Source organism: Suncus etruscus, chromosome 3, assembly GCF_024139225.1.
Source record: "Suncus etruscus isolate mSunEtr1 chromosome 3, mSunEtr1.pri.cur, whole genome shotgun sequence".
NCBI lineage: Eukaryota > Metazoa > Chordata > Mammalia > Eulipotyphla > Soricidae > Suncus > Suncus etruscus.
The window spans coordinates 152,296,199-152,312,173 of NC_064850.1; the positions used below are offsets into that span (position 1 = coordinate 152,296,199).

General features: G+C 35.2%; 1 protein-coding gene across 2 annotated transcripts; it reads left to right on the forward strand.

Moving 5' to 3' along the window:
- Window positions 1-1,606: 1,606 nt before the first annotated feature.
- Window positions 1,607-12,310, forward strand: HRH4 (histamine receptor H4). Of its 2 annotated transcripts, XM_049769571.1 has the most exons (3): window positions 1,607-1,736; window positions 5,883-6,046; window positions 11,450-12,310. In XM_049769571.1, exons 1-3 carry the CDS (start codon window positions 1,607-1,609, stop codon window positions 12,215-12,217), a joined length of 1,062 nt encoding a protein of 353 aa, XP_049625528.1. In that variant the 3' UTR covers window positions 12,218-12,310. The 2 variants fall into 2 exon arrangements, with proteins under 2 accessions (XP_049625528.1, XP_049625529.1); XM_049769572.1 differs by lacking the exon at window positions 5,883-6,046 and having other exon boundaries at window positions 11,550-12,310.
- Window positions 12,311-15,975: the final 3,665 nt, after the last annotated feature.

Here is a 15,975-nt window from a genome sequence, read left to right on the forward strand (position 1 = left end):
CTCAGTATGTTTAGTTTAGACATTATGCTTTTATATTTCTAGAAGCTTGATTTGGGTGTTTTAAAACCATTTTTATCTTTACATGTCTTTTGAAACTATAGGATACAGCTATAATAACAACCTTAATGTTCTTTTCTGGTCTATTTTCTGTGTCAATGCTGACTAGTTTCATTTTAATTTTTCTTCCCTGATCCCTCGCATGCTTGATAATTTTAATTGGACTCTAGACATTGCAAATTTTATTTCATTGGAAGACTGGATTTCTTTTTATGTTCTATACATATTATTGGGCTGCAGTTAAAGTACTTGGAAACAGTTTGATCTTTTCAGGAACTGTTTTTAAGATTTGTTAGTCAGTACCCAGGTGGTATTTAGTAAAGGGTAAACTATTCCTTAGTATTGAGATAAGGCCTCCTGGAGTAAACCACTCAATGCCTCATGAATGCTGAGTTTTGTCAGTGTGGTTTATGGGAATAAATGCTATAACTTTTCCTGTATAAGTGCTAGGTACTGTTCCAACTAACCTTGCCAAGTGCTTCTTTTCTCTGCCCGAAATTGTTTGCCCGCATAACAATGCTGATCAACACTGATGGATTCTTGAGGTTTTTGGCAGCTCTTTAGATTTTTCATTGCTGCTCTGCTTCTCAGAGCCTGTCTGCTACTCCATGATACTCAGTTCCACTTCCACTTCTCAGGAAGACACCAGACTTTGTCTAGAAAAGTCCTCTCTCTGCTCCAGGTCTGGAAAAACTTTCTCAGTCATGGGAGACATTGTAAAATTTACTCATTTAATTCTCTCTCTCTCTTTTTTTTTAGGAAGTTAAAAATCTTTACTTTTTGGTATCTAGTTCTTGGAAAAACTTTATCTTAAATAGTTTGCTTATTTTGGTGAATTCTATCAGAATGAAATATTTGAATGATGCTGTATCAGAAGAGAATATTTGAGTGTATATAAATTCAATTTAAAAATAAATCTTGTTGAAACCCAGGAGATAGTCAAGAGTTAAAGCACTTTCATTTTACGGTCCACCCAGTTGATCCCAATATCACATATAGTCTTCTCAGCATTGCCAGGAGTGATCCCTGAGCACATAACCAAAAGTAAAAGAATAATTTTGGGTGTGCCCTCTTACCCTTCCCAACCTTCCAAGTGAATTTTATTTCAGTTCAATTTCTTTTTTTTTTTCTTTTTCCCCGGACCCTCAAGAGTCCAATTTCTTACCATCCCAAAGTATCAATTTTATTTTATTTGTTGCTATTACATATAATATTTTATTATTGGGAGATGATATATCACAGTAAAATGTTCAAAAAATCCACTTTTAGTGTCTTTGGAAATACTAATTGTCAGTTAAAGGGAAACTATCATGTATTACAAGTCAGCTTTATCAGAAGTCAGGAAGTGCTATGAGATTAACATTTGATTTTGAAAGATGTTGTTTTCAGTAAAAGATTACATATTTTAGTTATTCTTTTGGAAAACACACTTGCAGAATTGTCTTGCTGGATTAGTTTGTTGTACTGATCTTTTTCATCATTTGATGTAATGTCAGTTAATAAAACAATACATTTTTCACCAAATACTTGTATTGCTCTAGCATTTTTGATGAGTTTCTTAGCTTTTGCAATAATGCTAGGAAATGCGGTGGTCATTATAGCTTTCATGGTGGATAAAAACCTTAGACATCGAAGTAATTATTTTTTCCTCAATTTGGCCATTTCTGACTTCTTAGTGGGTAAGTTATATAATATTTAAAATATTTTTCAATATTATCATTTATTTATAAAACCTTACCACAAATTTGTTACTGCAAGAGACTAAAAAATGGGAAGAGTTGAAAATAAAGAGTCTAATAGTTGAAATTCAGAGTAAGCTAGGTGGCAACTAAAATGGATGATTTATATATGTTCAATGAATTTTCTAGAGGAATTTTCATATGAACAAAGCTTATAATCTTTTTATATGCTAAAATAAGTGTAAAATAATTCTAAATATTTTTTGATCAAAAAGTTATGTTCCTGGAGCTATATGATTCTGAATTTAGGTTATTTGTATTTTTTAAGTATGCATGGTTTACATATTGTCACAGTTGTATAGTAATATGAAATAATGTGTATGCTGGCTATTAGAACATTCAGAAAACTGGATATTCAAAACTATTATATTGTATAGTGAAACATCATTCTATTATGTGATATGAGAAATAATAAAAATACATCCAATACTAATGTATGGTGTATATAATAGGATATCACTATTATATAATTGTAAGAGATCACACACATTTTGAAAAAATAAACTAATTTTTACTGCCTTGTGATTATTATTTAAAATTGGGCTTACAATGATAAGTGCTTAGAAATATGAGCTGATACTGCTGATTATAGTAGTGTTTAGTATAATTTGATATTGTATATTGCTTATATCTTTATTAAAATATAACAAAAATAAGAATAGTTAGCTTTTTTGCTAAAACACAGTGGTTGGTCAACAAATGTCCATCTTCTATTCTGTTCTTGTCATGCAGACTCAATCCAAGGCCACAAATATTAATAGTATATCTGGATTGTATAAATACTATTAGGTATCTAAGTAGGACTAGACAATAAAGAGAAGTTGGAAAAAATAGACTAATTAATTTCATCACTTCAAGTTTAATACAGTAGACTGAATAAGAGAGGTGACTAATGACAATAAAATATTGAGTAATGAAGAAATCATTGAGACCCACCTAGTGCCAATTACACTAAAAGGACAGGGGATGTAACTTTGGTTAGTGGATAGTGGCATTATAAGGAACTTCAAAGAATGGGTAGAATTTTCAGAGAAGAGTTGGGATGACATGGTATATCTCAAGAATCAGCAAAGGTATATAAAGGTAGAAAAATAATCACTAGGTATTTCTTCCTTATTATGAAGTCCAGATTGACATGTATGAAAACTACCATATAGAAAGAATCAGGGACAAAGTTGGAATGGTCAGTCTCTAGTAAAGGCCCTGAATATGGGTCTGAGTTTGGCTTAGAGTGGATTCAGAAGGCAAAGTGGAGATTTAAATATATTTACAGCAGTGAGTGATGGAATAGTTGAAGCTTTACATTACAGCCATCAGAATAGATAAATGTAGGTGGTGGGACAACAGTTGTAAAGACAATCTTGTGGCCATCTAATGAGAAGTTCTGGTGGCGCATTCTGAGCGAGATGGCTAGTAGAAGGGTGGGGTTAAAATTTAGTACTGGGGACATAGATTCTATGGCACTTTTCATAGAAACAGGGAACATTTTGGGAGAACACTTTACACTTCTAATGCCATATTGTTTAAACTTAGGGAAGAAAGGTTGACTTTGGAGTCACAGTATAAACATGTCAGGGCTTTCAGAGAAAGGTGGAAAATCAATATAAAAGTATTTAAAAATGCTTCAGAGAAATGTCACAAAGTATTAAATTGTAAAAAGTATTACATTTAAAAGTAGTATATTTAGATTCAGTGTAAAAATATTTAAGAATGCATCAAACTCCTATATCCTGATTCAGTTTGGCCCCTGAAGAAAACAACATTAACAGCTTGATATCTTCTATATTGTCCCCTATGCTCACAGAAACATATATAAATATATGAATATTCTTATGTGAACTTGAGAATATTTTGCTATCTGTATAGTTCATAGAACTGTACAACTTTTAGATAACACACAGATCTTAAAATTAGTTATATTTTGATTAATTCCCAAATGAAACCCTGAATGCTGGATGGAAGTGAGAGACAGGGTAAGACTATACCCAACTGAGGGATCCTGTGAACTTGAACTTATTTGAACAATGATGGTTATTAATAAGAATGGAGGTCACATGTCAGCATCATGGCACCCCATTATCATGGGTTTGAACTCTACAACATAAATATGTGGATTGTCTTTGAGAAATGGCCTTGTAAATATGGTACTTAGCAGCTCTGGTGGCTCCCCATTGTCAGCAGGTAAATGGGTAGAGGCCCCATTTTGTTCTTGATTAAAGCTGATTGGATACAGACCAGAATCTCTTAGTCTTCCAGTCGCCCCATTTACATTTACCCTGACCCTGCCAATTTCCTCTTTAGGCCCACTAACTGCCACATTATTGGCCACAACAACACAAAGATTTAGCATCATTTCTGAGAACTCTTTATAATAGGATTAATGCCTTTATAATAGAATTAGTGTTTTATGTCATTTTTTTTTTGGTCATTTTTGGAAACATAGTTTTTTCTTCTAAATATATAGGGTCTTTTGATAGTTGTGATGGACCAGAACTCATTGATATTTAATAATTGAGATAATAAAACAGAGGAATCAGAGCCATAGTAGGAAGAAAGGACATATTAAGGAATCACATGAGATCAGTATTTAAGGTTATTGACCCAATCCCCTCTTGTTACAGAACTTGTTAAATAATCTAAGTCTGTGGCACTCAAGTAACTTTCCAGACTGAATTTAGTATTGAGAGGCAAAAAATTTATTAAGGAAATATTATGATTCCAATACTATATAAATATATTTTGTATAAAATAATCCAATAAAAGTCATTCTCTCATGTATGAGGGAAATGGAAAGCCTGTCTAGAGTACAGGCAGGGGTCGGGTGGGGAGGAGGGAGATTTAGGACATTGGTGATGGGAACATTGCACTACTGATGGGTGGTGTTCTTTACATGACTGGAACCCAAACACAATCATGTATGTAATCAAGGTGTTTAAATAAAATATATTAAAAAAGTCATTCTCTCTGTCTATATAATCATTTATTTTTTGGTTTTGTGCTACATCCTGTGATGTTCAGGGATTATTCCTGGATATGCATTCAGAAATCACACCTGGCTTGGGGGACCATATGGAATGCCAGGGCATCGAACCACGCTCTATCCTAGGTCAGCCATATGCAAGGCAATTACCTTACCGTTGTGCCGCCACTCTGGCCCCTATATAATCATTTTTAAATAGACATATAATGACCATAAATGGTCTGGAAAACATTTTTTACATGAAAAAAACCTGACAGTTTTTTAGTAAAGTGCCTCTTTAGGGCACTTATACCCAAGTTCAGAATTCTAATTCTTCCCTTTTAGTTAGATAAATTGTACCAATAAACACTAGAGTTTAGATGGTTTGATCATAAACAACTTATTTGCTCACTGATTGACAAGCTCTATATCAAAGAAGTAACTGGTAAGGTTCTCTTCCTCAATTGCAGATATCCATCTTCTTGCTGAGTACACACGTGGCTTTTCCTCTGAAAGATCTGTTGAGTTCTGATGTCTCCTCTTTTTTGGTCACTAATTCTATTGGATCAGAGTTATGCCTCTTTGGCTTCATTTAACTTTAATAATATGCATAACTTGGAAATATTGGTGTTTAGCTTCAGGCCATGACAGTAAAGCCAGACACATGAATTGTTTGTTTTTCATTAAATTTGAAAGTTATGTTTATATTGTTTACATTATGTATACAACAACATTTTGTAAAATAATAAATGCTTGTACATACTTTAAAGATATTTTATTGCTAAAAATTTTAACCATTATCTACCCTTCAGAGAATCAATAATTTTGCCAGTAAACAATAATCATAATATTTTACCAAAATAACATAAAGTTCGTTTGTTTTGGGCACTATACTCAATGGTGCTCAGGGATTACTTAGGGCTCTGCACTCAGGAATTATTTCTGGCCTAGGAGACCATATAGGAGGCCTGGGATTAAACCTAGGTTAGCTCCAATTAAGATAAACAACCCTACATGCCATACTATTTCTCCGGATCCATGGAGGAGGATCTGTACATATAATTCAGAATCAGTGTACTGATGCATCTTTTAGTATGTCCTAATTTTTATATTTCCCCCTCTTACAGGTATGATCTCCATTCCTTTGTACATTCCTCACATGCTGTTTAATTGGAACTTTGGGAATGGAATTTGTGCATTTTGGCTCATCATTGACTATCTTCTTTGTACTACATCTGTGTATAACATTGTTCTCATCAGCTATGATAGATATCAATCAGTCTCAAATGCTGTAAGTAAAAATATTATGGTCTTCCTTAAAACAACTTAGACAAGGTTGGAGAGATAGCATAGGGATTACACTTGCTTTGCTTGTGGCTGATGCCAGTCCAAATCCCCAGCACCACATATATTCCCTAGATTACTACCAGGGTTCACTCCTGAATATTAGTGAATGTGGCCTCAAAACAAAAACAAAAGAACATTGACATGAAAATTCATGATTTCTAAGTATAATTTTGTCCTTACCGAGTAGTGTTCAACCATCAAAGGGACCACTCTAGATAATGCCTGGCCAACTTGACTGAACAGTTCAGTGCTTAGGCCCAGTGACGTGACTCTGCATGAATCCAAAAATAAGGATGGTGCTTACAGGTGTTACTTGTAGTGGGGAACATTGGTACTGGAGTGAAAATCAATCCTTATGCAAGAAAGGCATCCAATTCCTATCCCCAAACATCTCTCCAGACTCCACTCTGCACATTTTTAAAGTCTATTTTTCAAAAGTAGCAATATTATTTTTATTATACTTTAATAAGATAGCACAAAGTTCATATTGAGCCTGAGAAAAAATATGCTGTGTGTGATTTGGATACATTCTTTCTCTCTGTATCATGAAAACAGAAAAATGTCAAAAAAAATCCAACTCAAGTAGTCAGAAATGGTAAAGTTCATAGCAGATTGTTCTTATTGGTTTATCAGTTTTACTTCTCGTACAAACTGAGACTAGAATTTTTTCTTTAGGATAGAACTGGGTGGCCAAGGGATTTTCTTTTAGTTAAAGGGTGCTAATTATTTCCACTTTCATTTTATAAATAAATCTTAGTCACATGATTATACCTTGTTGAAAGGAAAGTTGGGAAATGTCTCTAGAGGAGACACCATGAAGCCAGGGAGAAGAGAATTGATGTGGTGCATAATTAGTATCTCTACCACTTATCACTGGGTACTTCATAGACACATACAAACACAATGGAGTGATCAGTCTGGATTAAAAATTCATGTCTATAAACACATATTTATCATGCATTAGGACCTGCTTTATTACTAATCCATTAAATACATTCAATGGGTTGTGACCAGTTACTTGGGTTTATTTTGTTTGTTTTCTTTTTTTGTTTTGTTTTGTTTTTTTGAGTCACACTCAGCAGCACTCAGGGATTATTCCTGGCTCTATGCTCAGAAATCACTCCTGGCAGGCTCAGGAGACCATATGGGATGCTGGGATTCTAACCACCATCCTTCTGCGTCTAAGGCACACATTCTACTGCTGTGCTATCTCTTTAGCCCCAACTTTTTTTTTTAATGAAAATAATACAAAAAGAAAGAACACAGAACAAAAATTTAAGTATAAAGCAGGGTTTCTTATGCATAATAAAAGAAAATATTATTTTATAAATATTTTGGTCTATAATGCATAATGTGTTTCCTATAGTCAAAATGTTAGAAAAATGTACTTTAATTCAAAATATGTTCCACCTAAACCCAACATTTTTCTTTCTTCTGAGTATTGTGTTTTGATCTTCATTGGTTGTCCATAGTACGTCCTTCATCAAATGTCCAAGCTGTTGGGTTACCTCAGATTAATGGGAAGATAGATAGCTTTCTTAGTAGAACGAAGTAATTAGAAGTTACAGAGAGCTTAGGAGTGATGTCCAGATGGAAATGAATGGGTTCTCTATTGGTATTTTTAGGAAGAATTCCCTTGGTTTTAAATGCAGGTTGAGATGATGAGGGCTGTGCCTGCCCAAAGTATAAAGAATCACGAATATAAGCTCTCCACCTGTGAATATATCATAGCTCCCACAACTCACCATGACATCACCTCTCATCTAAGTGTCCTGACACAGCTATGGCAGCCAGAAGATAGCCTTCAAAACTCATGAGAGCTTGTAATATTCAAGGAGAATCTGAGCTCTTTTGTGACTGAATGTAGAGGAGACCGTATAATAGGGCAGAGCAAAGGGCTGGTTTGGAAATGGCAATCTGACAATAGAACTGATCTCTGGGCATGTGGAAGAGTGGAAGAAAGTAGTTGGAGGGGATGGAAATTAAAATAGAGACAAATAAGAGAATTAGATAAAAATATTGCTTCACTTGTTCTGCAGAAAAGAATTTGACAATAAAATCAAGACTCTTTTGTGACAGAACATAGATGAGACAGTGTAATAGGGCAGAGCAGAGAGTTGACTGGGAAATGGCAATCCGCAATAGTACTGATCTCTGGGTGTGATGAAGAGTAGAAGAAAGTAATTGGAGGGGATGGGAGACATAAATAAGAAAATTAGATGAAAATATTGCTTCAATTGCACTACAGAAAGAAGCTTGACAGTAAAATCAAGACAATGAAATTATAGTTATCAGAGGTCTTGCTAGCTTTCTGTCACAAAGCAACAAAAGTTTGTGGCTAAAAATAACGGTGCGATGATGCAGTAGTAGGGCATTTGTCTTGCACACAGCTGATCCAGGACAAAGCTGGGTTCGATCCCCGGCATCCCATATGATCTCCCAAGCTAGAAGTGATTTCTGAGCGCATAGCCAGGAGTGGCACCTGAGCGTCACAGGGTGTAGCCCAAAATATTATTATTAATAATAATAAAGCTCAGAACGTTATGTTATCACAGTTTGTAGACTAGACATCTGAAACTAAGGGTTTCATTAGGGCCCTTTCTCTGTTTGCTACAGGTCATTCTCTCAGCTTTTGCTTTTGTGGGCCATCCTTGGCCTACCATAGTGTTCCTTGGCTTATACTTGTGTTCCTCTAACCTCTGCCTCCATTGCCATGTGGTATCCTCTCAAAATATCTCTGACTTTCTTGCACTGGGTTAAGGCTCACTAAGGATAGTTGTCCCACCAAATGCTTTTGTGATAGAAACTATTCAAGACATAACGAGCATGTAGAAATAATTCTATGACACCATCTCAGTATGAACAAGTAGCCCAGGAGTTTTTCTATTTTACAAAAGAAATCAAACTAACAGATTTTTTTAAAATACCTTATTTGGATAAAAAAAAAAAGAGCAGAGAAAATCTCCTAAATATTCTGAGTAAACTCTGGTTCACTGATTGATTTCAGGGAGGCCTATTCCACACTCCATCCTGGAGCATAAAGGCAGGAAAGCTTGAGCTGTCTAGTTGTCAAGAATTTTACCTAGAGTTGAAGAGATAAGCACCATCCTCTCAATTCCCTTGGATGTCCATTATCCCATCTGACCTTATGCATAATAGAAAAGAGATCACTTTCTAACATATTGCATCTTATCATTACAAAGGCTGAGCAGAGCAATTAAGAAACTAAATGCAGTTTTATGACCATCTGGGTATTGTTACTATATTCATAATCATTATATTTAGTGCAAGAGATGTATTAATTAGTGGCATGAGAAGCAGAGGGTAGAAAGTGTATTGTATATGGGAGTTTGTGGTCAGCACCATATGCATTTTAGCTTAGCCTCAGAAATATCAGTAATTTGAAAAACCCACTTTCTTGCGCTTTTTAAAAATAACTTTAATTTTTAAAAATAAATAAATGTAAATGTCTCTTCTCTCCACCCAACTGGTACATTTTAGCATGTACAAGACAGTTTTGGGTAGCACTGTACCTATTAATAAAAGTGAGAAAATATTGTTAAATGAGACTAAAAACTCAGAGAGAAAATAGAACATGATGGTTAAAAGGGAGGTATGTTCAAATTTTATGGCTGATAATTGTGATTGTTTTGTTTTGTGCTTACTCAGTGGTGTGGGAACTACTCCCAGATCTATGCTTGGGGTGGCTTCTGGTAGTGGTTGGGGGGCCATGGTGTGTCGAAAATTGAACACAGGGCTCCTGCATATAAAACATGTGCTCCAGTCTGTTGAGTTATCTATCTGGTTCTAGATTATTCCTTTTCCTGAGAAGCAAGGAAATGAGTGAAATACGGACATTGAAGCCAGAAGGAAGCTTAGTGATATAAAAGAGGTTCAGAGATGTTGTGTTAGGCCCCTTTAAACATGTCTCTCCAAGTGGACAGTTGGCCTAAGGCATTTAGCTTTCTTATAAGAGATACTTTTGAAGATTTCAGATCTTTCAAATACTGGGGTCCTGTGATCTGAGCAATATTCTTTCATATAATTTTATTTTCCTTTATAAACTTGCCTCAGGTTCTATATGGACTTAGAACATTCTCAACAGTAGAAAGATTGAGATATCCCATGACTATATCCCATGATGTACCATAACTCTCATGGTAGCTAGAGACATGTTAGTACAACTTTTGTTTGGGGCAGACATTTACAGAAACAATTTAGATATACTTAATAACTATGTAGAGTTTTTCAACCACAGGCATAGACATTTTTCTTTGTTTATAATTGATAATGTTTTAATTAAGTCACTGTGATATAGTTGCAAAGTTGTTCAAGATTGAATTTCAGTTATACAATGCCCATCACCCTTCCCTTTACCAGTGCACTTTCCTCTACCAATATCCCCAGTTTCCCTCCCACCCTCTTCCTGCCTTCTCTATGGTAGACATTTTTTTCTTTCTCTATTCCTTATAAATATCTTTCTTTTTGTTCATTTTCTTGGGAGAAGATATAGAGTGTCTTACTGTTTTAATTGCCACCTTGGAATCTCAGCTTAAAATTCAGAGATATTCCTGGATATTAGAATCAGAAAATTAGTGGCTCTCAGATTTACTTTTAACTCTGACTCTGGTGAGAGGTGTACATAATTAAGCACATATAAAATTCTATGTATTTCTCATTCCCAAAAGCAAAAGTTAGGCAAACAATATATTCCTTAAACTATGATGCATTTTGACACTGACTATTCTGTTTCATTTAAAGAAAAGAAAGAAATATAGCTCATCATGGCCCTACTTTCTAATTGCTATCATGGCGAAAAGACAGTAAAGTTTAAAGTTCAAATTAGTATTTGTGGATTAGGAAAAAAACCCTACTTTTTTGGTTTAGATATTAGCATTGTGTTTTGAATTGTATCATAGGTAGAGCTTCAAGGGTTGCAGCTCTACCCTCCCCATTTTTTGGACCTTTTTTTTTTTTTTTATTCCTTTGAGCCACACCCAATACTGCTTAAGGTTTATTCCTACTTCTGTGCTCTAAGGTCAATCTTTGAGATGCTTGAGGACCATATTGAGTTCCAGGATCAAACACAGGTTAACTGCATGCAAGGCAATCATCCTGTTTGCTGTACTATTGCACTGGCCCCACACTCCTATGCTTTAACAAGAATTTGCATCTTTGCCCAAATTCTACTGAAGATGAACCTTATATCCAGGTGCATATTATGACACCTTGGTCTAACTAATGCCCCATATTTTGCTCAATCCTGAAACTTCTGGGGGATCATGATATGCAATATGCAGTCAATATACTTGTTACCTTGAAAATTAATTTATTTGGTCTCTTCTAGGTTGCTTACAGAGCCCAAAACACCAAAATCTTGAAGATTGTGGCTATGATGGTGGGCGTCTGGGTGCTGGCTTTCTTAGTGCATGGACCAGTTATCCTAGTTTCAGAGTCTTGGAAGAATGGGAAGAGGAACTGTGAACCTGGATTCTTTTCAGAGTGGTATATTCTTGTCATCACATCTCTCTTGGAATTCCTGGTTCCCGTCTTCTTAGTGGCTTATTTCAACTTGTACATTTACTTGAGAATTTGGAAGCGTAGTCATCACAGTCAGCAGCAAAGACATACCAGTTTCTCTTCTGTCTCGTCCAGTAATTATGGACACTCATGTAGGCTTTTAAGAGCAGATAGTTCTGGGCTGAAGAAAGCAGCACCATCCCTTCATCTTGAGAGACAGGGAAGAAAAAGTAGTCTCTTCTTTTCTTTAAGAACCAAGATGAATATCAATATAATCGCTTCCAAAGTGGGTTCAGTCTATCATTTGGATTCTGTAACTCTTCACCAAAGGGAACATTTTGAAATTCTCAGAGCCCAGAAATTAGCCAGGTCGCTGGCTATCCTCCTAGGTGTTTTTGTTGTATGCTGGGCTCCCTATTCTTTGTTCACACTTTTTCGTTCAATTTACCATTCAAATCAGTACCCTAAAACAATAGAGTATGAGATAACATTTTGGCTTCAGTGGCTTAATTCACTTATTAATCCATTTTTGTACCCACTATGTCACAAGCATTTTCAGAAGACTTTCTTGAAGATTCTTTGTATAAAAAAGTAATCTGTATGATCCCACAATCAGCCAGTGTTCTCTTGAAAATAGTTTTCTTGCTCATATAAATGTTAGTGTTTTATCTAAATGAATTTGATTCATCTTTCCATTTTGCCTTTTTCAACTCTACCAAAAATGAATGAAATCATAACATTGAAAGCTTAAAATTGGAACCCGGAAGTCCATAGAATTATTATAGTTAAAATAACAACAGTAAAATTAGAAGTTAACAATAAATGCATAGCTGTGTAGGCACTTCTTTTTAGATCTTGTTTTTTAGATCTTGTTTTTTAGATCTTGATATATAATACCTTGATCTTAAAAGTCAAGACTTTCTTTTCTAGGTTCAGTGTTTACCTTAGTCCTAAGTAAACTTCCCTTTTTATTTTATCATGGTGAAAAAATTTTAAGCTTTTTCTAAAGTGCAAATAAGAAAAGAAGCATAGTTCTCTTTTTGCAAGGCCAAAGAATTGTAGGAGGGTTTGGATCAGTGGATGAGGTAGTAGGTTGGGCAGGCAGGAACAGGGAAAAGAGTGGGAGGAAAGAGTGTACAAGTATTTTCAAATTCCTGGTCCATATGAGAAGAGAATGTGGGATGGTGGAAAAAAGAGCATGTAACCCCAACTATTACCCCAGCAGTTATGCAGTGAAGCCATCCTAGAGGCCAGACTAACAGGTTGGGAGAGTGAGGAAATGGAAGTAGACATCAATGAATTGACTTTACTTTGTGGGTTGGAGTGGCATCTGCGCCATACCTGGCTATGCTCAGGACTTAATACTGGCTTGTGATCAAGGATCAATCGTGGTGCTGCTAAGTAGACCAATGGTATATGCTACAATAGATAAACCTGATTGGCTACATGTGAGACAAGTGTCTTAAATTTTTTTTTTGGGGGGGTCACACCCGGCAGCACTCAGGGTATACTTCTGACTCTACACTCAGAAATCACTTTTGGCAGGCTCAGGGGCCCATATGGGATGCCAGGATTTGAACTACCATCCTACCTACATGCTATCTTTCCGGCCCACTTTCTAATGAACTGAAGGGTTGTGTTCAGCCCCTATTTCTTCCTGATCCATTCTTCCTATTTCCATGTCAGCTCTAACTTCTCTGTGATTCAATATGGAAAAAGAGAAAGCAAAGAGATGACAAAGGTCTATATGATAAACCTAATGGTTTGATGTTCAGAGTTATTGACTAGTAGGTATCAATAGTTATTAATAAAATTTTGTTGAATTTATTTGGTGTTCTTACCAAATGGCCAATATTTTACAATGTAGTGCTCAAAGTGATGCTCTTATTAATGCAGTAAGTACAGGTTATGCTTCCCGATGAGTCACATTTTATTAATCCAGTGATGCATTATTCTTTTGTTATTTCCCCCCTGTAGTGCTCTTTGCCAGTTCTTTGTCATAACATTTCATTTTTGTCTCATAATTAATTTCATTTCTAAGATAAAGTTTGATCAATTTTTTCTATAAATTCTCAGAGTCCTTATCAAGGTTAGTCATTTCCATATTTTTTATTTTTATATTTCTTAGAATTTTTAATTCTTTGATTATTTTCAGACACTAAAATATAAAAATCTTTTCAGTAAACAAAGACTTATAAATGTACATGATTTACATATATGTATATATACTTAAGCCTTATATTAAATCCACATGTTATGTTTAATATTTGTTGGTTATTTGAAATTGAGAAATAAAGCTTCAAAATACCAAAAAATGTATAAAGTTGTTACATGGTTATTTTTAAAAACACTGGGCCTCCTCAGCAATACCTGGACACTTTCAAAGGTACTTGACTCCATGATGAGGGCCTAATGTTTGGGCCTGTTGCTGCAGTAATGGGAAATGGCATTACTAGGGGTCATGTGGACCAAATTGGTAGTACTAGGTGTAGGACATACAGTGCCAGAAGTCAAGCTCAGAGCCTTGTACCTACCGAGCATGTTTTGTACCCCTTTGAACCATATTCTGACTCTTCAGTTGTTGGTTTTAACAATTATAAATAAAAGTAGTTGTGGATTTCATATAACCACTGGTGGTTTAAATATTGATTGTATTGAAGATCTTATGAGAACTTTTTTCAAGTGGAACTTGGGGAAACATGCCTAATTTGTATTTTTTTAAAGCATAGGAAATAAAACTTATGCTGTATGTCACTTAAACTAAGATGTTGTCAGTGTTAGACACACAATTATTTTATTTACCACTGTAAGAGATTAAATACTGAAGACTTGCTATGAAACAATATTTGGACAAGTCACATTTCTGGAAAGTTTCCATCTTATTTCAGAGTTATTGAAAAGTAATGTGTGGTACCGGAGAGATAGCACAGCGGTAAGGTGTTTGCCTTAGATGCAGAAGAACGATGGTCCGAATCCCGGCATCCCATATGGTCCTCCGAGCCTGCCATGAGCAATTTCTGAGCATGGAGCCAGGGTGCTGCCGGTTGTGACCCAAAAACAAAAACAAAAAAAAAAGAAAGAAAAGTAATGTGTGTATTAGAAATCATGAACTAGGAATGAAAAATAAATAGAACCGAGCTAATCTCTATGGAATGAGATTGTAAACACATGACATTTTGAGGGGTAGGGTTGGGGTGAGAGTCTTCTTTCCAGTGCTGCTTGGTTTATCAGAGCTAAAACTAGTGGTGTTCAAGGACCATTCTGGTCTGGAGATTGAAGTAAATTCTGAGCTCTCATAAATTATGTGCTCTCATAATCCTTAGAGCTCTCTCCCTAGTCCCACAAAGTTACGTTTGATGGTATAGTCATGGAATTACAAAAATGTTTATATGTATAAGCTATATATTGCAGGTACTTACTAGATATTTGTTGAAAAGGCATGAATTTAGAATTTTCCTTAATAATAGAATATAAATTCTAGATTTTTGTTTTGTTTTATTTTGGAGCCACATCCAGTGCTGCTCAGGGATTAATCCTGGCTCTGTGCTCAAGTGCACTTGGTGTAGCTCATTAGATAATATGTGCTGCCAGGTATTGAACTGTGGCTGACCATGTGTAAGGCAAGGACTCAACCCACTGAATAATGACGTGGTCCCTAATTCTAGATTTTTAAATTCAAATTATTTTACTTCATACCACAGGAACTTTAAAATGTACTTTTCATTATAATTAAAACAATAAGTTTATCATAAAAAGACAATAATGAAATGATTTCTAAGCTCAATAAAAGCAGCTCTAAGTATTAATATTTAGTATTAGTATTTCGTGTAGGTGTTTCCAGGGGGGCGAGGAATGACACAACTCCATTAACTAGAAACACATATTTGATATCTAAATTGTCACCTGAGTTCTCAAGCTAGTCTCAGGTAAATCATTTCAGGAAATAAAGCCTCCTACTCTCCATTTTTCAGAGTCTCATTAATGATAATTCTTGCTTCACAAAGAGATGATTTATACACTCATTAAATTTAAATAAATATTATTTAATTTCAAATTAAGTGATTAGAATATATAGGTAAGAAATTTTAAATACTTGGATATCTCTGATAAGGTTAGTGAGCTAGCAGGATGTCAAGTAGGTTTTCATCTCAGTATCTTCCACCTAATTTCTTGCCAGTGCCTTTCATATGTGAGCCAATTGGCAAGGGAGTTCAGGAAGTATATAGCTCCTCTCTGCAACCTATCTGCCCCCATCTCAATTGGGGCAGGCTTAGAATTAACAGACAACTGGAAAATGTGTCTTTTGTTTAAACATAGTAGGATTTTGGTCTTCGGGGATGTAGTATTCAGTTT